Source organism: Chrysochloris asiatica, unplaced genomic scaffold (assembly GCF_000296735.1).
Source record: "Chrysochloris asiatica unplaced genomic scaffold, ChrAsi1.0 scaffold00017, whole genome shotgun sequence".
NCBI classification, from domain to species: Eukaryota; Metazoa; Chordata; class Mammalia; order Afrosoricida; family Chrysochloridae; genus Chrysochloris; species Chrysochloris asiatica.
In genome coordinates, this window is record NW_006408535.1 from 30,568,371 (window position 1) to 30,590,311 (window position 21,941).

The following is a 21,941-nucleotide window of genomic DNA, read 5'->3' on the forward strand; positions in this document are numbered from 1 at the left end:
AAGCCAGATTCAAAAGAGGATTTAGATGGAGGGATATCATTGCTGATGTCAGATAAATGTTGGCTGAAAGAAGAGAATAGCAGAAAGACGTATATTTGTGCTTTCCTGAGTGTGCAAAGGTCTTCAACTGTGTGGATCCTAACAAATTTTGGATAGCATTGTGAAGAAGAGGTTCTTGACACAAGCCATGGTATTTTCAATAACCTTATATACATGTGAAAGTTGGATAATGTATAAGGAAAACTGGAGAATTGATGCACATGAATTGTAGTGTAGGCAAAAATAATTAAAGTATCATGGACTGCCTGCCAGAAGAACAAACAAATCTGTCTTGGAAGAAATGCAGCCAGAATGTTCCTTGCATGCAAGGATGGCAAGATTTGGACTCATGTATGTTGGACATGCTATCAGGAGTGAACAGTCCCTGGAAAATAGCAGTACGCTTGGTAAAGTAGATAATCAACGAAAAAGAGGAAGATCCCCAAGATATATTGACCAGGTGGCTACAACAATGCATTCAAACAACAATTGTGAAGATGGTACAGGACTGGGTGGTATTTTGCTTTAGTGTACATAGGGTCACTATGAGTTCAAACTGATCCTAAGAGTAACAACAACCACATACTATAATTGAACAAGATCCTCAATCTCCCCTCCTGCACAGATATCGCTGACTGGAATTGACTCCTGTGACATACTAGACCCCTAATTGTTGTTGTAAGTTGCTGTGAAGCGATTTCCAGCTCATGACGACTGGAATAGAACCGCACCATTAGGTTTTCAAACCTGTGACCTTTTGGAAGCAGATTATCAAGCCTGTCTTCAGAGGCACCACTGGGTCAGTTTAAATCTGCAGTCTTTCACCTAGTAGTCAGGTGTTTAACACTATGCACTGCCCAGGTTCTTTTTAGACTCCACATATTGGTAAATGTAGTCATTCCAACTCAGAGCGATCCTGTATGGGGTTTCCGAGGAGCGGCTGGTGAGTTTGCACCACTTACCTTGTGGTTCAAGCTGATCTTCCAGTTCAGCACATTAACCCACAGCGCCATGCCAGACTCCTTAGACTCCATATACGAGGAGAAAATGATTTTCTCACTTGATTGTGAGTTAAACAGCTGTTAAGAACTGCTGAAACAAGAGTGAAACCTTGGACTCAAGACAGAAGGGGCAAAAATCTTTCTGATCACTTCTTCAATTCCAAGGAACCGTTCAGGACTAACCCTAAGGAAGCAGCAGAGCCATTCACTACCTAAAGTATGCTAAGAAAAGTCATGCTACTTCATTTACCTTAGACAGATTTTTACAGTTTAAAGTTAAAAATCAATGTCTGGTACTCAGTCTTCCTCACTGTATTAACCTAAAGTGGAATCATAGGACAAGATGATTTTTCTCTCAGTACAGAAAATTGTATTTTTGATAGACTTGATGGGAAAAGAGCAGGGACAGTTGTAGGTTACATAACCTATTAGCTTAGGCAGACCTAAAACACTGATGTGAATTGAAAACAGTTTCTCTACTGATAAAGATAGTCAATTAGAGTCTTGTGGGACATTGTATCTTGATCCCTTAACATCTTAACTCCAATGCATCTCTATATTTATAATTTTTAGTATTCTTAGCATTCTATTGTGGGCAATATCTATTGTGGGCAATATCATTATATATTTCTCAGGGGAAAAATTAGGTTTTGAACTAAAAATGCAAATATATAGACTCTCTATGTGTGTGTGTGTGTATATATATAAATTGTATACATTTCATGAGCATTAGCTTGTATTCTTACTTTATTTGTTTTTTTTTTCTTACTTCACTTCACCAAACATTTCTTTTCATTGACCTCTTTCTTTCCTTGTTATTTTAAGAAACTTTTCTCCCAGTGGGTGGTCTAGGTGACATTTGTTTAAGATAGAAATTATTCTCATTCCTTATGGGGTGTTTTTCATCTGCTCTGGGCTTGGTCAACATAAATGATTATTCCAATTTCATATAAAATATTCCTTGGAGTCACGTCAGTAAGCAGTTTTGCAGGGCAGGAAATAATTATGTTCCCTTTTCTGTTCTAAACTTAAAGAATAAAATAACCCTCTTCTTTGCTTGGGACTATATCATGCTGATCACCTTTTTTTTAAGATATTTTTTTGAGACAAAAGAATTTAGTCTCACAAGATGATCATTGTTTGATAGTAATAAAAATAATATCCCAATTTTTGAGGGTTTACAATCCATCAGATATTTAATATATATAATCTCACTTAATCCTCACAATAATAAAGTAATAGGATTTTATCAAACCTTATAGAGGGAAAATAGAGGCTTATAAAGTTAAAGATATTGTTTAAGATCATGTAGTTTGCAAGTGATAAAATTGGAACTTAAGTCAAAAGCTTAATAACTTTCTATTTTCAGTTATGTTTTATTTCATTGTTGAAAAGTGAACACACATACACACAAAATTATTAACAGATTTATGCTTAATTATATACCCAGTAAAGAGTTATAAAAATATATGTATTTTGATAAGTGCATATATAATCAAAGATACACTATTCCAACAATTCATAGATGTACATCTCAGTGGCATTGGTACATTCTCCAAGTTGTTTATCATTCTTGCTATCTTTTTCTAAATGATTCTACCACTATTATGTTAAACTTGCTGCTCCCTAAGTGTCCATACAAACTTTCAAATAACCACTGTCCATTTGATTTCACATAGATGATTATTTAAAAGGACATAAGACTCAAAACAATTTAGCTTTTTTATAGTTCAAAGAAGACTTCAGGGAATAGTTTTGGTTTGAGAGTTACAGTTTAAAGATTATCTCAGGGTAATAGTGTCAGGGGGTATGGCACTATAGGATAAGTGCCCCACAACAACGTCAATTTGAACCACAAGGTCAGTTTGAACTTGCAAGGATGGTGGTTCAAATTCACCAGTCATTCCTTGGAAACCCTATACAAGAACTTTTAGTCATCAGGTCTTGACAAATGAGGACCCTTCAAATTAGAAAATTAGTTTCAAAATTAGCTGATAACTTTATGGTCGTAGAATAGGAACAGGACGTGCTGAAACCCATCTAGATAGCTATCTCAGGAACTAAGCAGTTTGGACCCTAAAAGGTGGAATGTTTGAGAAGGATTATTACTTTATTGTTTCTTTTTCCCTAGAGGTAGAATGTTTGAGAAAATTTGTTGCCTTATTGTTTCTTTTTCCCTAGAGGTAGTATGTTTGAGGAAGCTTATTGTCTTATTGTTTCTTTTTCCAAAGAATGCAATTTTGATGTTAAAATAGATTCAGTGTACATCCAAATGTAATTTACATGATATAATGTGCCTGTTCTTTGTGAAAGACAGAATGGTTTTGGGAGATTACTCTCCCTGTCCTCCAGACTGCTGATGTTCTGTTAATAAAGCTTGGATGGGATCTCTCCCCATCTCTGTGATTGACTACAGTGACAGGCGGCAAATCTTTGTTTTGCTTTGGCAACAAAACCAATTTTACCATCCAGCACAGTAACCTGCAGTGCAACACCAAGGAATGACTAGTGGGTTTGAATCACTGCCATTGGGGTTAGCAGCCTAGTGTTTAACCTATAGTGCCACACTAGACTCCAGAATTTTTCAACAGAATCCTTGATTAAATTGTTTAGTGCTAGTAGCCATAAACTATCCATTTTCCTGCTTTCATGGCAAAGGAGGCAGCTATTCCTGGAGGTAATCACACAGGCATTCCAGTTCCTCCTCCAATTCTTGACCCTCCTTTTTCTTCTACGGCTGTAGCTGAATAGATACCAATTATATTGTTGGATAACTGCTAGTTTTAAGACTCTAGTCATAATGCAATCATTACAGGGCCAAAGTCTGACAACCAAACCCTGTAGACCCCACTAGGTATCAGTCTTCTCAGAGTTTTATGGCTCTTTCATGGGGGATATAGTTTATATCCTACTCCTTACATCCTGGGAAGTGATAGCTCCAAACAATGTTAATGGCCTTTTTGTAAACATTTGCCTTAAGATTAGATCCTTTCAGAGGATGAAAGATCCTGGTCCTCTGGTAGTCCACTTGGCTTGTCTTCTTATCCTAGGTTTAATTCCACAGTGTAGCACTAAATGCTTAGCCTATATGTTCCTGGAGCAAAGGGGAAAGGTTAGTCAGGGCAGTGATGATTGGAAACAATGATTAAAAGGGTTTGAACAGAGAGGGGGAAAAATTATTGAAAACTCCTCTCTCATAATGGAATAGGTAGCAGAAGAGAAGTCCTGAGAAAAAAATCTTAGGCCAATTGATTGGGATATTCCTTGAAACAATTATCAAACCAAGAAAACAAATCCTGTGAGGTGTTTGGTTCTGCATAAGCAGCTTCAACAGCTGAACTTTTTGTGGGGCAGGGAAGTAGCGATCGTGATAAAATTCAACATTTTCCCAGTTATACAGCTAAGTGATATGAATTATGTTAGTCTGCTGTGCAACCATCACCCTTAATTGATCACCATTTTCCATCCTCATAAATAGAAACTCACTGTTTCCCATACAGTAGTGCTTTTTCTCCTCCTCCCCTCCACCCCTGGGAGCCATTAATAAATTTTGGTCTCTATGTTTTATTTTATTTTAATTGAGGAAGACATTATGGTATAAAATGTCTACTCCCAACTCAGAAATCCTCACATAAATAAAAGAGAGAAAAATGGTATTATTGAATAAGTATAAAACCTATAATATCAGAATGAGATGCACCCCAGGTAATTCATTAGTTGGCAAAGACAGGAAGAAATCTGACTCTTTTTATAGTTAAGTGGTGCCTATTATATCCATGTTTTCAAGATAAAATTGGTATTTTTCTAGCATCTTTATGGCTAGAGGTAGATTTGGGAGTTCCAGACACAAGAAATTAGATATCTCCTTCCAGGAAGGTAGAGAAATACCTGACGATGCATTTCAAGGAGATGGCTGCCTGGTCCTTGAGGGAACGCTTTAGAATTATACACTTCTCAAGGAGGCAGAGAAAGAATTTGCAATTATAATTTTGTTCAAATGAATTCTGAAAGAATAGGGGAGGAGGAGAGCCTCTTCTCTTATTTTCAGCTAGGAGAATTAAAACATATTATTTTCCATTTTTGCTTGTCTTTATAACCAGTATTTGTATTAATTATTCTATTAATACTTATAAACAACTGTTTTGGGCCAGCACAATGTTGGGTATTATGAAGTGAAAGATAGAGATCGCAATCCTGACCATTTCATATTGGGACAAACTGGAAAACCATTTTTCAACTTGATAAATCATAGTTCCCAGAGAAATGCTGAGATTAAAAGTCTGAATGAAAGTAGAAGTGGAGGCAAATCTGGATTGGACTATCTACCTATCTACCTATCTAGCCATCTGTCCATCTACCATGTATATATCTATCAACTACCTAGCTACCTACCTATCTAACATAGCTATATTTACCACATCTCTTCTTAATATGTGGCAACATTGCTATTCCACATGTTCTGGGTGCTCTCCCTGTATGCCACATGGAACATAATAAATAACTTAGATTATTTTTCCTATTAGTAAAATGAGTATATAGTCAAAGGCAGAGAAGTTTCTTGCAAGAATAGAGGCATAAGATTTATCTACATCTAGATTAGCAGTTCAAACCCACCAGCTGCTCTTCACAAATCCTGTACAGGGTCTCTATGAGTCAGAACCAACTCAATTGCCTAAATCACTGAAATTCGTGTATGTATCTTTTCAGCTTGAGGTAATAACTACTAAAATGTACTATAATTACTCAGACAATAAAGTCCAATTAAATGTGAGTTAAAGGTCACCCCCTAGAGGAGCTCCGGCAGTGTAAACAGTTAAGACTTCAAGCGTTAACTGAAACGTTGGTGGTTCCTTTACACAGCAGTATCACAGGGAAGGACCTAGTAATCAATTTCCATACAGATTACAACCAAAAGAGCCCTACGGGACAGTTTTGTTCTGTCACCTGAGTCAAAATCAACTTGATGGCACAAAACTGTCACTCCTAGCCTCTGTTTTTGTAATGAGACAATTGTGTCTTCATCAGGCTTTTCATCTTGGTAAATGTCCCAGCCGGTGTCAGGAAGTATCTGTGACCCAGTTGCATGTTTGGTGACAGTCTTTAGAGGCATGGAGATCACTGTGCATCTGCTGCACAGAGGTAGATGCCAGATTGTCTGGGCTCTGAGGCTGTGACATGCAGGGAACTTTGCTGCTTTTTCTCATCCAGCGTGGCAGTTACTTTTCCATGACTTTTCTTTTCACCCGTTTTTTGTAGCATCATAAAGAAAATGGGCTGTTCACCATGCTTCTGCTTGTACCAGTATAAGACATATACACTCTTTGAGGAATTGCAGTTTATCAGGAAATCCTCTCCCTCTTGAATGATCAAAGATTGAGGACTCTGCTCCAGTTCTTGGCTACAAACCCCTGTTCAGAAAGGCCATGTAAAGAAAATATAGGCAATCATTGTGAGATCTTTACATTCATAGTTGGTTAGCGTTTCTCACCCTTCCCAACGGTCCCCAGGTAACACAGATTGATATTGCCCATATTGTAACATGTGGTTGAGTCGCTAAAGGGCTTTCTCAGGACATAAAATGACTTGGTCCTGTCATTTTCTATCACTGTACCAAGACTCCTAGACTAACCACATACTCACAGGCTGCCTGCAACGCCAATAGTCCCACGAGTACTTGCAAAAGAGTACCCATCACTTGGTTCTTCTGAAAACACAGTTAAGTCAGGCGCTCCTATACAGATTTCCTGAGCAGAGGTGGTTACTTTAGCTCAGTGGTTTCTTGTTGGTGTAGGAGACTGCACCAATCAGAATCTCTTCCTGTTTTCTTGTTTCTCCAGCACCTTGCTATCTTGCTTACTTAAAAATAATAATAATAATAAAACAAAACATTTGATTGTGCATTAGGTGAAACTTTACATCGCAAATCAATTTCCTATTCAACAATTTATGCACAATTTGTCCCACGACACTGATTGTCGTCCCCACGATGTGTTGATACTCTGTTTTCACCTGTTTGGTTTCTGTTCCTCCAGTTTCTTTGCCCGCTTTGCTTTTTCATCCTTTCTTTTAGGAAAACACTGCCCATCTGATCCAATACAGTTGATTGTTCTAAGGAGCACATTTTTCATTGTTTATTTTATAGGTCAGCCTATTGTTTGACTGTGTTTTCGGGAAGGAAAGAGTCTCCAAGTTCAAATATATAAATATTATGTTGTTATTCTGGCAAATTGATTGGAAGTGACCCTGTATAGAGTTTCCAAGGCTGTATATCTTTATGAGAGCCTCATATTTCTCCTGTGGAACCTCTGGTAGTTTCGAACTGCTGACCAAAACTCACCAGTAGCTCCTTGAAAACCCTATACAGGGTCACTATGAGTCAGAACCAACTCAACGGCACTTAGCAACATTGAGTACTTAAAATATGGCTAATGCAATTGCTGAACTGGCTTTTGAATTGAATTTGTATACAAATTTAAAAATAAAATCAGTGTAAAATGCTTTTTCATTGAGCAATGATTTATTGTTTTGATTGGACTTTGTTAAAAATTTAGCATCCAAACTGAGATGAACTGTGAAAGTAAAATATGCACTGGAATTTCCAAGTATTGGTGTTGTAGGTTAAGCACTGAACTTTTAACTTCAAGGACAGCAATTCAAACCTACCAACAGAACTGCAAGAAAAAGATAATACTTTCTTCTCCCGTGAAGATTTACAGTCTCAGAAGCTCTATGCAGAGTCATTATGGACTGGAATCGACTCTATGGCAGTGGTTTGTTTGGTTGTGATTAGGTTCTTTCAAGTAGGTTCCGACTTCTAGTGACTTTATGTACAACAGAACAAAACACTGCCCAGTCCGGTGCCATGTCATATTTGAGCATATCTTTGCTCCTACTGTGTCAATCCACCTCATTATGGGTTTTCTTCTTTTTCGTTGACCTTCTATTTATCAAGCATGACGTCCTTCTCCAGGTCCTGATCCTTCCTGACAATATGTCCCAAGTACAAGAGATAAAGAAATCTCACCATCTTTGCTTCTAACGAGCAACACAGCTGTCCTTCTTCCAAAACAGATTTTATTCTCCTGGCAGTTCATGGTACTTTCAATATATCCTTTGCCAATACCATAATTCAAATGTAATAATTCTTCTATGATCTTCCTTTCGTTGTCCAACTTTCACATGCATAAGAGGCAATTGAAAATACCATGGCTTGGGTCAGATGACCCTTAGTCCTCAAACTGATCCCTTTGCTCTTTAATATCTTGTGCAACAGAGTTGCCTAAATGAAACATATAATTTGATTTCTTGACTGTTGCTTCCATGAGCATTTGTTGGATTTCCAGAAGGGAAAAGCCTTCCCAAATACATAGCTGTGGAAAAATAGAAAAAAATAAAAAATAACCGGAACTTGAGAGACCTTAGTTCATTACTGAAAATAGAATAAGAGAGATGGTTTAACCACAAAGAATTTATCTACAAAGGGCAAAATACAACTGTCTTCATAGCCAGCTGATCATGAAGTTTTACCAGGGCCTAGAGTCTTTTTGAAGAGTCCTGGTGTGGTGCTGTGGGTTAATGCACTGGGCTGCAAAGTCATTTGAACCGCAAGGTAGGCAGTTCAAGTTCACCAGCTGCTCCTTGGAGGCCCTATACAGGGTCACTATGGGTAAGAACTGATTCAGCAGCACTTAACAACAACAATAAAAGTCTTTTAAATCATAGGATATTCACAAGCATATGGGCAGTTAGGGGTGGTATGTGGAACTAGGTGGTATGAGAGTCAAAGGTACCTGGTTGTCTCAGCCTTCCTAGAGAACAAAGGAGTTTCAGCAAGCATAGTGGAAGAGGGAGCTTCTTCCATTAGGAAGAATATGTATGACTAAAGCAGGAGTATACATAGCTATGGGAGGGACAGTCTACTCCTTCCTTGATTACAGGAACAAGGGGAAGGAACAGGAGGCATGTTTAGATGTGACCTTGGCATGGCCATTTTAAAGTAAGTTTGTGTCCCAACAGCATTGATTGTGGATCCAAGTAAAATGAAATCTTTGACAACTTCAATTCTTTGGTTTACAGTCCAGTGCTGATTCTACAGCATCACACCAAGAGTCCTCTCTGTTTATCATGATATTATTTATTAGTCCAGTTGTGAAGATTTCTTGCTTTTTTTTAATGTTGAGTGCAGTATATATTGAAAGCTATCCTCTTTTATCTTCATCAGCAAAATAAAATCATCAGTTGTTTGGTAAAACTATGACAAAAGATTGTAAACTATGCTACTAATAATTATTGGTTACATGTTGAAGTAATATTATTTTAGAAATATTTGGTTAAATAATTTATACTATTAAAATTAATTTAACCCTTTGCTTTTAATTTTTAAATGCACCCATTAGAAAATGAGAAGATGAACGTCTACAACGTTTAGTATGGATTACGTCTCAATATAAAAACCACAATTCCTCATAACTACACTAAAAAACAACATGATAAACTGAAAAGACCGAAGTTGTCAAAGATTTCATTTTATTTGGGTCTGTAACCAATACTTGCAGAAGAAGCAGTCAAGAATCCAAATGACATATTACATGGGGCAAATCAGCAGCAAATACCTCTGTAAAGTGGTAAAAAGAAAATGTGTTACTTTGAGGACACCTAACCCAAATACATTCTTTTCAATGACTTCATATCCATGCAAAAGCTGGACAATGAATAAAGAAGTCCAAAGGAGAATTGATGCCATTGAATTATGGTGTTTGCAAAGAATAGTGAATGTGCCATGGACTGCCAAAAGAACAGACAAATCCGTTTTAGAGAAGTACAGCCAGAAATGTCCTTAGAAATGAGAATGACATTTACTTTGGACATGTCAGGACGGATCAGTTCCTGGCAAAGGGCATCATCCTTGGTAATGTAGAGGGTCAGTAAACAAGAGGAAGACCCTCAACAAGACTGATTGACACAGTGGCAGTGACAATGGGCTCCAACATAGCAATGACACAAGGATGGTGCAGGACCAGATGGTGTTTTGTTCTGTTGCACATAGGGTCACTGTAAGTCAGAACTGATCAATGACACCTAACAGCATAACAACAATTAGAAATTTTTAGATTACATTTGTGGCTTTTATATTTCTATTAGACACCACTGCTCTATAGATTTGATGGACATTCATTTTTTTTCAACTGAGACCTTGCTGTTTCTAATGTTTTGCTCTAAGATGTGAAGCACCTGCTGGTTTGGGTGCACTGTCTATGTATTCCTGTATGGTCCTCAGTTCATTAATTAGAACTTATTGTGTTTATATTTTCCTCTTGTTACTGAATGCAGAAAAGCAATTTTGGTGTTGTTGTTAAGTGCTGTACAGTTGCACCTTGTACAGGGTTTCAGAGGAAGAGTGGGTGGGTTTGAACTGCTGACCTTGCAGTTTAAACTAAACTTTTGAGGTCCATTGCTTATCCTACATTGCCACTCCAGGACTTCATAAACGCAATTGTTGTTGTTAAGTGTCGTCGAGTTGATTCCGACCCATAGCGACCCTATATAGGCTTTCCAAGGAGCAGCTGGTGAGTTTGAACCGCCAACTTTGCAGTTCAAACGACTTTGCAGTCTGGTGCATTAACCCACAGTGCCACACCAGAAAAGCAATTGTTGTTGTTGTTAAGTGCCGTCAAGTCGATTCCAACCCATAGTGACCCTGTATAGGGTTTCCAAGGAGCAGCTGGTGATTTTGAACCACCGACCTTGCAGTTCAAATGACTTTGCAGTCTGACGCATTATCCCACAACGCCACACCAGGACTCCAGAAAAGCAGTAGGGACTGATTAATTCTTGCCTGAAAGTTTGATGGTAGTCATGGTCGTGTGACATGGAGTTGGTTCCGATTCATACTGACTGGGTATAGGGTTTCCAAGGCTGTAAATCTTTACGAAAACAGAAAGCCTCAACTTTCTCCCATGGAGCAACTGGTACATTCAAACTGCAGCCCAACACGTAAACCACTCCGCTACCAGGGATCTGAAAGGGGATTCTGCAATGTTTATTTAAACTTTTTGAGAACTAGGCTTCTCATTTTTAGATGAATTGATGTTAATTCACACTTTTCAAGTCATTATGAGGATTTAAAAAGATAATGCATGTAAAGACCTTCGCTAAGAGATTGCCAAGTAAGTAACATTAAAATGACCCTAGCTAAAATAAGGAGTTCTGGTAGTGTAGTGGTTATGAATCAGGCTGCTAACCTCAAAGTTGGTAGTTTGAAACTATCAGCCGTTCTGTAAGAGAAAGATGAGGCTTTCTGCTCCCGTAAAGATTTATAGCCTCGGAAAGCCTGTGCAGGATCACTATGAGTTGGAACCAATTTCATGGTACTTAATAACAACATTATAATTATTATTGACATGCTTTACCTTATATCTTGGAAATACTTCCTGCATGGTAGTAGTAACGGTATTAGCATATTCCAAACAGATGAAGAGACTACAACAAAGTTCCAACAATACATATATATTTTCAAAATACTGACTCTCCACACTCAGCATGACTAAATCAACATTTTATGATTGCAAAAAATGGGTGGTTTTAGATTTATCAACTTGAAATTGGGGAAGACTTCCTTAGAAGGCTTACATTTATCATTTGAAAAATTTTAAATCTCCAACGAAAGTTGAATAAACAAACTGACAACATACTAGGGAAAATATGTGCATTATATATAATAGGAAAAATAATGATAATTTTTATAAATAAACAAGAAAAGAGACAGACAATCTAAGGGAACTGGTTAAACATTGTTATTGAGCATACTATGAAAGTGAAATCAGAAAGGACCAACACACAATTGTAAAGTTGTTAAACCGCCCTAGTGATTAGGAAAATAACAATGAGATACATTCAGGTTATCTAACATCTAAAAAGATGGGTAATAGTGTTAACCAAGATACGGACTGTTGTTTTTGTTAAGTGCTGTTGAGTTGATTCCAACTCACACTGACGCTGAGGCTGCACATGTTTGTGGGAACAGAAAGCCTTCTCTTTCTCCCATACTGTAACTGGTGGGTTTGAATCGCCGACCCTGTGATCACCAAGGTATGTATGTTATTGTTGTTGCTGTTAAGTGCCATCGAGTTGGTTCTGATCCGTAGCCACCCCGTATAGGATTTCCTAGGAGTGGCTGGTGAGCTTGAACTGCTGACCTTGTGGTTCAAACCGACTTTGCAGTCTAGCACATTAACCCACAGTGCCACACTTAGGCATGTCCTTGACTCAATAATTTCATTTCAAGTCATCTACAAGAAAGAAATCTGGCTAGCAAGTTGTCTAGCTAGCTTTATATTATTAAAGAACACATTGATTATTATAATTAAGAGGAATAAACAATTTAAATATTAGCAATAAGTGAAGTGGTGGTGGTGTGCCCACCGAGTCGTTTCTGACTCATAGATGGTTCTAACTCATAGTGACCTAGTATAGGGTTTCAGAGGCTGTAAATCTTTAGGGAGCAGAAAGCCTCATCTTTCTCTAATGGAGCAGTTGGTAGATTCGAACTGCTGACCTTGTGATTAGCAACCCAGCTCATAATCCACTATGTTCCCAGGGCTCTTTAATAAGTGAGGACTTAACTAAAATATTTTGCAATCATACTATGAAGTTTTCTGCAAAACTGAAATATTGAAGTTAATTCTTATGAGTACATCTCCAAGAGGCATTTTAAGTGGAAAAAAAAATTACAGAAAAATACACAAAGAGTGATCCAACTTGTAGAAGAAATGATCCAACACAAGAATAAATATTTATATGAGTTTTATATAAAAGAAAACAAATGTGATATAACATTCCAGACTGTCAAAATGTGCAAGTCCCTCTGGGAGCCCAACATGGATCTGGAACATTTATTTGAAACCGTCTCCCAAGCCATGCTGAATACTGTGGATCGGGACGCAGTGTCTGGAATGGGAGTCATTGGCCACATCATTGAGAAGTACAAAATCATCACCCGGACACTGAAGGCCGAAATGGACTAACCTCTTCCTCCTGCACACCCAAGCCCATTCTTTTTTTTTAATAAAATCATTTTTCTTTAAAAAAAAAAATTAAGTCAACATTCATATATCTGTCCCTTTTTTGCTTTCTTCCTCAAATTATCTATATTCCAATTGTGTGTGAGTAACAAAGAAAACATTTAACTTTTCAAGGGAAAATGACTCTATTTCTGAAATTTTTAAAGAGGTTAAAAATGTTCAAATGAAACAATATGCAGAGCCTGGGTCCAAATGAAGAAAACTTTTGAAAAAACCAAATGGCTGTTCTCGTCTTTTTAAAAAAAACTGAGCTCTGAAAGGAAAGCAACATTTATCTAAAACAAAGAGTCTTGACACATTCTCATTACATTTTCTCTCCATTGCAGAATTACAGTTGCAATTTTTAGTCTCTTCTCAAGATTTTCAGCCCTTCAATAATGAAAGCACTTCTTCCTTACACTTTTCATCTTATTCATCTTCTCCTTGATTTCCTAACTTTCTTCTTCCTTTTCTCACTTCCTTTTCTGTCACTATTCAGCATCTATTCTTGTTCAGTAAGGAGCTCTGGTAGCGTAGTGGTTACGAATCGGGCTGCGAACCTTAAGGTCAGCGGTTCGAAACTACCAGGTGCTCCGCGGGAGAAAGATGAGGCTTTCTACTCCCGTAAAGATTTACACCCTCGGAAACCCTATACAGGGTCGCTATGGGTCGGAACCGACTCGATGGCACATAACAACACAACAACAACATTCTTGTTCAGTAGTCACTTAGATGTCTGCTACTGTCTCCCATCCCCCATCAGGGATATTATACAGCTGTAGCCCCATCAGAGCTACTGTGTGTCTCTCACGATGCAGTAGTACACGGCTGTATCTCTCAGAGTAACATGAGATAGGATCAAGGTACTGGACTTTCTGTCTGTGGGGATGCTCAGATAGGCCATTTTGTTGGTCACATTGTTTTTTAAGCCATGGATCATATATTCTGGCCCTTGGTGTAGAATCTGTCGATACCAATATATATACTCATTTCCACTGATTGTGGAGTGGTTGCAAGGCAAGTTTACAGGTTCTCCTTCAGTACACTCCATTGAATTTGGCTGCGTGGCTTTAGCATCACCTGTAATACCTGAGGGTTGAGAAACAACAGATTAGCTCTTGATTGTTAAATTAGGGAGCATTTAAATGTCAAGGACATAAGCACACCCAGAATTCTCTCTGTCCTTACCCCATACTCAAGTATTTTTGTGTTTGATGAATAGTATGTGAAAAATATTTCTGGTATTTATTACTGTGCTTTTCAAAGCTATGAAGCTAAATTGCCCACCTTCCATGGCCCTTGGGATCCATGGCTCTTGGAAACTCTATACGGGGTCACTATGAGTAGGAACTGACTTGATGGTATTTCACAAAAACAACAGCATTCAAAGCTATGAAGTCAAACATAAATTGCCCACCTTCCATGGCCCTTGGGATCAATGAAACCAGAGCTCCTTATAAACTGACCATTGTGAAACAAATCTCTTTGGGTATGGCCAGCCCCTCATACAGAGGCCAGACTTCCAAGAATTAGAAACAGAAACTTTCCAGCAATTTAGTAAAGCACAGTGGGAGAAGTAGAAGCAGTAGATTCCACTCTGTGCCTTTCAGCCACAAAAGTCGTCCCTTCTTAGCCCTAGAACACTTACCCAAAGTTAGGAGAACAGCCATTCCTGTCACCAGCTTCATAGTTCAAATGGAAACTTCAGTTCTAGGCTCCAGAGCTTGCACACAGTGTGATCCTAGGCCGGGGGAGGCCCCAAGCAACAAAGCGAGCAACCACCACCAGAACAATACACACAAACCAGCCAAACACCAGCTAAAGATAGAACATCCTTTTGATTGGATCGGCCCCACCTGCAGGTTTGCCCCAATTCAAAGTCTTAAAAGACTAAGAATGTTTACCCAGTGTTCAGCTTTAATTCAAATGACTTAAAAGGAGATCATTTTCAAGATTCAAATACAAATAGGCTATATCTGAATGAATAAAACCATTCACAAGGAAATTATCCATTCTTTGTTCATGGTAGGAGTCTCCTGAATGGTGTAAATGGTTAACACATTAGACTGCTAGCCTAAAGGCTGAGGTTCAATTCCCCTCAGAGGTACTGATGAAGAAAGACCATGTGATCTACTTCCAAAAAATCAGCCACTGAAAAACATTGTGGAGTACAGTTCTACTCCTAGACACATAAGGTCATCATGAGACAGAATCAATGTGACAGCAGCTGGTTATTTATGATAAAGGCAAAACCATCACAAATTGGTGGTTTGATGCTCCATTGAGTTGATAGGAAATGCCATTTAATATTCGGTATCTAGTTTCAGCCCCGTATTGTAAGAAGAAGATAATTTCTAGCCACATGACCAACCAAAGCAAGTAAATACCAGATGCAGTAATTATAATTTAAAATAAAAAGTTAGAGATTCCTTTCAGGAAAACACGATCATAAGTCAAGTTAAAAATAAAATGATACTGTGGGAGAAAATATTTGTAGCATATATCACAGAAATAATTTCATAACTTTTTAAAATATGATTGTACTCTGTGTGACAAGAAGAGAGAAACTACAGGCTAAAGCCAAGTTAGTTAGTACTTAGATCTCCCACACTGACTCTTGGAATTGTCTTAAGTATCTTCTAGATAACATTGCTGAATGCCTCTGCTCTTGAGGAAAGAAGGTATGAGTTGAATTACACTCATTCTTTAATACTTATTTTCTCATCTCCATTCCCATACTTTGAGGTTACTAAAAAGAAAAAACAAGAAGGAAAAGATGAGAAGAGATTTGTAAAGGGAAATGAAGTGAAATTATTTTATAAAATAAGTGAAAGTAGACATAAAGCATTGTTTCTGATTATCCACCCCCCACAAAACAAAACAAAACTCACTGACATCTAATCAATATTGACTTATAGCAAGGCTGTACAGGGTTTCTGAGACTGTAAATCTTTAGGGAAGCAGAAGTCTCATCTTTCTCCCATGGAGCTGCTGGTGAATTTGAATTTCTGGCCTCGAGGTTGGTGCTGTTAAGAGCTGTAGAGTCAGTTTCAACTTATAGCGACCCTGCGTAGGGTTTCGCAGCTGGTGGGTTTGAACTGAGACCTTGTGGCTAGTAGTCCAGTGTTTTTCCTACAGCACCAAAAGAGCTCCTTATTCTCAAAAGTGGGTTACTAAATAAATGTTGCTGTTGTTAAAAAAATGTTGCTATTTTTAAGTGCCTTTGAGTAGTTTCTGACGCATAGAGACCTTGTAGGTTTTCCTAGGAATGGCTGGTGAGTTTGAATTGCCAACCTCGCGGTTCAAACTGGCCTTGAGGTCAGGTGCTTATCCTACAGACACATTCTATAGAATTGAATACATTAAAATTACTAATTTTTCTCCACTACAATAACTATGGAGCTCTGGTAGCGTAGTGGTTACGAATCGGGCTGCGAACCTTAAGGTCAGCAGTTCGAAACTACCAGCCGTTCCGCGGGAGACTGATGAGGCTTTCTGCTCCCGTAAAGATTTACAGCCTCGGAATGTACAGGGTCGCTATGGGTCGGAACCGACTCAAAGGCACTTAACAACAACAACAACAATAACTATGCGTGACACAAATAACTGGTTATCTAAAATCGCACTACATACTAATCTTCCCATCAACTCTTTGTTCTGTGTTTGGGAAGTGGCTTAGGGTTCCCATACCCTTGAAGCTGTGCACAGGCTCACCAAAAGGCTATAAAAATATGAGGCATTCCAAAGGGGTGATACTAAGTTATTTGCACCATCTTTCCTGTCCCTAGAAGGAGCTTTGATTTGTAGCTCTAACAGCCCCCTCTTGTGACTGCATTGTGAACTCCCTTATCTAAAACAAAAAATTAGGAATATTTCAAGAGGCTTTATTTAAAAACAGGCACCTTAGATATATTATCTCCCTCTAGTGGTAAAACAGGATCCGGCAGTGTTTCGTTCTGTTGTGCATAAGGTCGCTATGGGTTGGTACTGACTCAATGGATCTAACAACAACAACAGTGGTAAGACTCAGAGGCCCATCTTCTAGAGAAGAGCTCTGTTTCCTATGGCAATGCTCTAAAAAAAAAAAAAAAAAAAAAAAATTCACTAGATGTCCTCAAGTTGAATGTGTGTCATAGGAGACCTGTATTCCATAGCATTTTCAATAGCTGATTTTTCAGACATAGATCACTAGGTCTTAACCTAATTATTTTTAGTCGTTTTAGCAACCCTGTACAGGGTTTCTGAGGCTGTACATCTTTATCATAAATTTACCCATTTAATATATATATTTCACTGGTGTTTAATATATTCACAAAACTGTAACCATCACTACATCAGTTTTAGAATATTTTAATCATTCCTAAAAGGAATTCATCCTCATTAGCAGTCACCATCATTTCCTTCCAAAAGAAAATCAAACCAGTTAGTTTTGAGTTAATTCCAACTCATGGTGATCACCCACTCAGGCAACCGCTAACCCACTTTGTGTCTCTATTTTTGTTATTGTTGTTATTATTAGATGCTGCCAAATGGATTCCAACTCATAGAGACCCTCTATAGAGTTTTCAAGGCTGTAAATCTTTATGGAAACAAACTTCATCTTTCTCCAGTGGAACAGCTGATGAATTTGAACTGCTGATGATATTGTTGTTGTTGTTAAGTGCCGTCGAGTCGGTTCCAACCCATAGTGACCCTGTAACAGGGTTCCCGAGGGTGTAAATCCTTACAGGAGTAGAAAGCCTCATCTTTCTCCCTCTGATGGTATAGTTAGTAGAAAAGTGTTTCTACCACTCGTCGGGCTGTCAGTTTGTTGTACTGTGGTGACTTTCATGTTGTCGTGATGCTGGCAGCAATACCCCTGGAATTTTAAATACTAGCAGGATCTCCCATGGTAGACAGCTTTCAGTTGAGCTTTCAGATGAAAACAGAAAGAGAGGCAGACACTTTTGAATGTTTAGCCACAGAAAACATTATGAATAGCAGTGGAACACTCTCAGACAACACCAGAATAGTAAATACTGAAACATTATGAATAGCAGCAGCATGTCATTAGATATAGTGCTGGAAGGTGAGTCCTTCAGGTTGTAAGGCTACTGATTGGAGAAGAGCATCCTCCTCAAAGAAGAATTAACGGTGATGATGCAAATGGAGTAAAGCTTTGGGGACCTTCATTTGCTGATGGGGCACAACTAAAACTGAGGAGAAATAGCTGCAAAACACCCATTAATAATTGTAACAAGGAATGCATGAAGTATGAAAGTAGGATAATTGGAAGTTGTCAAAAATGGAATGGACTGCATAAAGATTAATAGCCTAGGCATTAGTGGGTTGAAATGCATTAATATTGGCCATTGTGAATCTGACAATCATATGTTTTACTATGCTAGAAATGATAAATTAAAGAGGAATGGCATCAAGTTATCATCTAAAAGAACATTTCAAAATTTATCTTGAAACACAATGCTGTGTGTGATAGGCTAATATTCATACGTCTACAACTAATACCATTATTTTTCAAATTTATGCACCAGTCACTAGTCAATGTTATGAAATTTAAGAATTCTACCAACTTTTTCAGCCTGAAATTGAACAAACATGCAATCAAGATGTGTTGATAATTACTTGTGATTGGAACGTAAAAGTTGTAAACAAAGAGGAATGATCAGTAGTTTGAAAATATGGCCTTGATGATAGAAATGATGTTAGAGATCTCATGTTAGAGTTTTGCAAGACAAATGACTTGCTCATTGCAAATGCCTTTTTTGAATGACATAGAAGATCACTATATAGATGGACCTTGCCAGATGGTATACTAGAAATCAAATTGACTACATGTTTGGGAAGAGATAGTGAAAAAGTTCCTTATTATCATCCAAAATAAAGCCAGGGACAGACTTTGGAATAGACCATCAATTGCTCCTATGAAAATTCAAGAAGAAGCTGGAGAAAAGTAAAACAAGACCAAAAGGGCTAAAATTTGACTTTGAACAAATCCCACCTGAATTTAGAGATCATCTCAAGAACAGATTTGATGCATTAGACACTTATGACTGAAGACCAGAAGAGTTGTGGAATGATATCAAGAACATCGTACAGAAAGAAATCAAAGGTCATTAAGAAGACAAGACAGAATGAAAAAACCAAAATGGATGTCAGACGAGAGACTCTGAAACTTGCTCTTCAGCATAGAGATGCTAATGCCTCTGAAAGAAATAAAGAGGTAATAAAAGTGTAGTGTCGCTATGAGTCCGAACCGACTCCACAGCACTTAACAACAACAAAGCTGAACAGAAAGGTTAAAAGCCAGCTTGAGAAGACAAAGTCAAGTATTATAATGAAATGTGCAAAGACCTGGAGTTAGAACACCTAAAGGGAAGAACATACTCAGCATTTCTCAAACTGAAAGAACTAAAGAAAAAAATCCAATCCTTGACCTGAAATACTGAAGCATCCTATGGGCAAAGTATTGAATGATGCAGAAAACATCAAAAGAAGATAGAAGGAATACCCAGAGTCACTGTACCAAAAAGAAGTGATCAGTGTTGAAACATTTAATGAAGTAGTATATGATCAAAAGCCAAAGGTATTGAAGGAAGACAATTAAGGTGTACTGGAGGCATTGGCAAAGAACAAGGCTCTGGGGATTGATGAAATACAGACTGAAATCTCTCAATAAACTGATGCATCACTGGGGGTACCAGACAGCTACCTGGCCAACTGATTGGAAAAGATTCAGATACTATAGTGCCCGTTCCAAAGAGAAGTGACCCAACAGAATGCAAAAATCATCAGACAATATTATTAATATCACATGCAAGTAAAATTTTACTAAAGATAATTTAAAAAATGCTGCAACAATACATTGACAGGGAACTGCCAAAGGTTCAAGCCAGATTCAGATGAGGATGTGGAATGTGTAATTGCTGATATCAGTTGGATTTTGGCTGAAAGCAGAGAATACCAGACAGATGTTTACCTGTGCTTTGCTGACTATGTACAGGCTTTCAACTGTGTGAATCATGGAAAGCTATGGATAACATTGTAAAGAATGAGTATTCCAGAATACTAATTGTGTTCATGAGGAACCTGTACATAGACTAGTAGGTAGTTGTTTGAACAGAACAAAAGAATATGGAATGGTTTAAAATCAGAATAAGTGTGTACCAGGATTGTATTTGCTCACCATACTTATTCAATCTGTATGCTGAGCAAATAATGCAAGAGGCTGTATTATATGAAGACGAGCATGGCATCAGGATTGGAGAAAGACTCATTAACAACCTGCTATATGTAGATGATACAATCTTGCTTGCTAAGAGCAAAGAGGACTTAAAATACTTACACATGAAGATCAAAGACCACAGCCTTCAATTGGGGTTACACGTCAATGTAAAGAACACAAAAATCCTCATCACTGAACCAGTAAATAGCATCATGATAAATGGGAGAAGATTGAAGTTGTCAAAGACTTCATTTTGCTCAGCAGCCATTAAAGTAGCACTAGGCAAATCTGTTGCACAAGACCTTTATAAAATTTTCAAGAGCAAAACTGTCAGTTTGAGGACTAAGGTGTGCCTGACCCATGCCATCGTAATTACAATAGCTTCATATGCATATAAATACTGGACAATGAATAAGGAAGGCCATAAAAAGTCGATGCATTTGATTTATGGTGTTGGAGTTTAATAGTAAAAGTACCATGGACTGCCAGAAGAACAAACAAATCTGTGTTTGAAGGAGTACACCCAGAATGCTTCTTAGAAGCCAGAATAGGGAGATTTTGTCTCTCATACTTTGGACATGGAGTCCTGATATGGCGCTGTGGGTTAATGCACCAGACTGCAAAGCCATTTGAACTGCAAGGCCAGTGGTTCAAGATCACCTGAAGCTCCTCGGAAACCCTATTCAGGGTTGCTATGGGTCGGAACTGGCTCGACAGCACTTAACAACAACAACAACAACAACAACAACATACTTTGGACATATCAGGAGGAGCCAGTCCCTGAAGAAGCATATCATGCTTGGTAAAGTGGAGGGTCAGTAAAGCAGAGGAAGACCCCTAAACAGGGTTGCTATGAGTCAGAACCAACTCCATGGCACTTAACAACAACAACAACTCTAAGATAGTGGTGCTCTCACACTTCTTAGGTCCCAAAGGGTGTTTTGGGAAAAGGAAGCATAAGAGCCTGAAAGGAGACAAAGACGTAGAGAGAGCTAACTTGAAAAGAGTTGTGTGATTTGAACACAGTGTTGGAAGAACAAAGGAATGATTTTAATTGCTATTTCAAATCTGAAATTTTCACGATCCAAGATTAGCATTAGCTAACTTATAAACTTCCTGAAGTAGATGTGTTCATTCAATTTAATTGTTCAGGACTAATTTGAAGAACACTTCTTTGTGTTCTATTTTATCCCAAGATGCAAAGATAATAGCCAGTAACTTAAGGAAAGAATGCTATTCTGTATACTGAACTCAAATATGGGACCATTTCTCATGTTCAAACTCACGAGTTGCTCCTCAGAAACCCTATCCAGGGTGGCTATGAGTCAGAACTAACTCGATAGCAACAACAACGATTGTGCTAACAGTGTATATATATATATATAAGTTCTGATGTCCATATATATGAGTATATGCTGTTCAAACCAACCTTGCAGTCCAGTGCTTTATCCACAGCACTGCACCAAGAAGATTTATTCTCTCTCTCTCCCCCTCTCTCTCTGTATATATATATATGTATGTATACATAAGTAAAGGAGTTCTGGTAGCGTAGTGGTTACGAATCGGGCTGGGAACCGCAAGGTCAGCAGTTTGAAACTACCAGCTGTTCTGTGGGAGAAA

The 21,941-nt window shown here is 38.1% G+C and overlaps 1 protein-coding gene across 1 annotated transcript; it reads right to left on the reverse strand.

Annotated features, from left to right (window-relative positions):
• Window positions 1-6,155: 6,155 nt before the first annotated feature.
• LOC102818947 lies at window positions 6,156-14,787 on the reverse strand. Its single transcript, XM_006835535.1, has 5 exons — window positions 14,748-14,787; window positions 13,897-14,188; window positions 7,050-7,148; window positions 6,677-6,687; window positions 6,156-6,448 (listed from the first exon to the last, which is right to left on the reverse strand). Exons 1-5 carry the CDS (start codon window positions 14,785-14,787, stop codon window positions 6,156-6,158), a joined length of 735 nt encoding a protein of 244 aa, XP_006835598.1.
• Window positions 14,788-21,941: the final 7,154 nt, after the last annotated feature.

What these genes read in the sequence shown, in the direction of transcription:
- LOC102818947 (XM_006835535.1), bottom strand. Translation starts at nt 14,787, where the DNA reads ATGAAGCTGGTGACAGGAATGGCTGTTCTCCTAACTTTGG. An exon ending in GGCTGTTCTCCTAACTTTGG is followed by an intron (nt 14,189 to 14,747) that starts GTAAGTGTTCTA and finishes CTCAACCCTCAG; the next exon opens with GTATTACAGGTGATGCTAAA. An exon ending in TGCATCGTGAGAGACACACA is followed by an intron (nt 7,149 to 13,896) that starts GTAGCTCTGATG and finishes TGTGCTCCTTAG; the next exon opens with AACAATCAACTGTATTGGAT.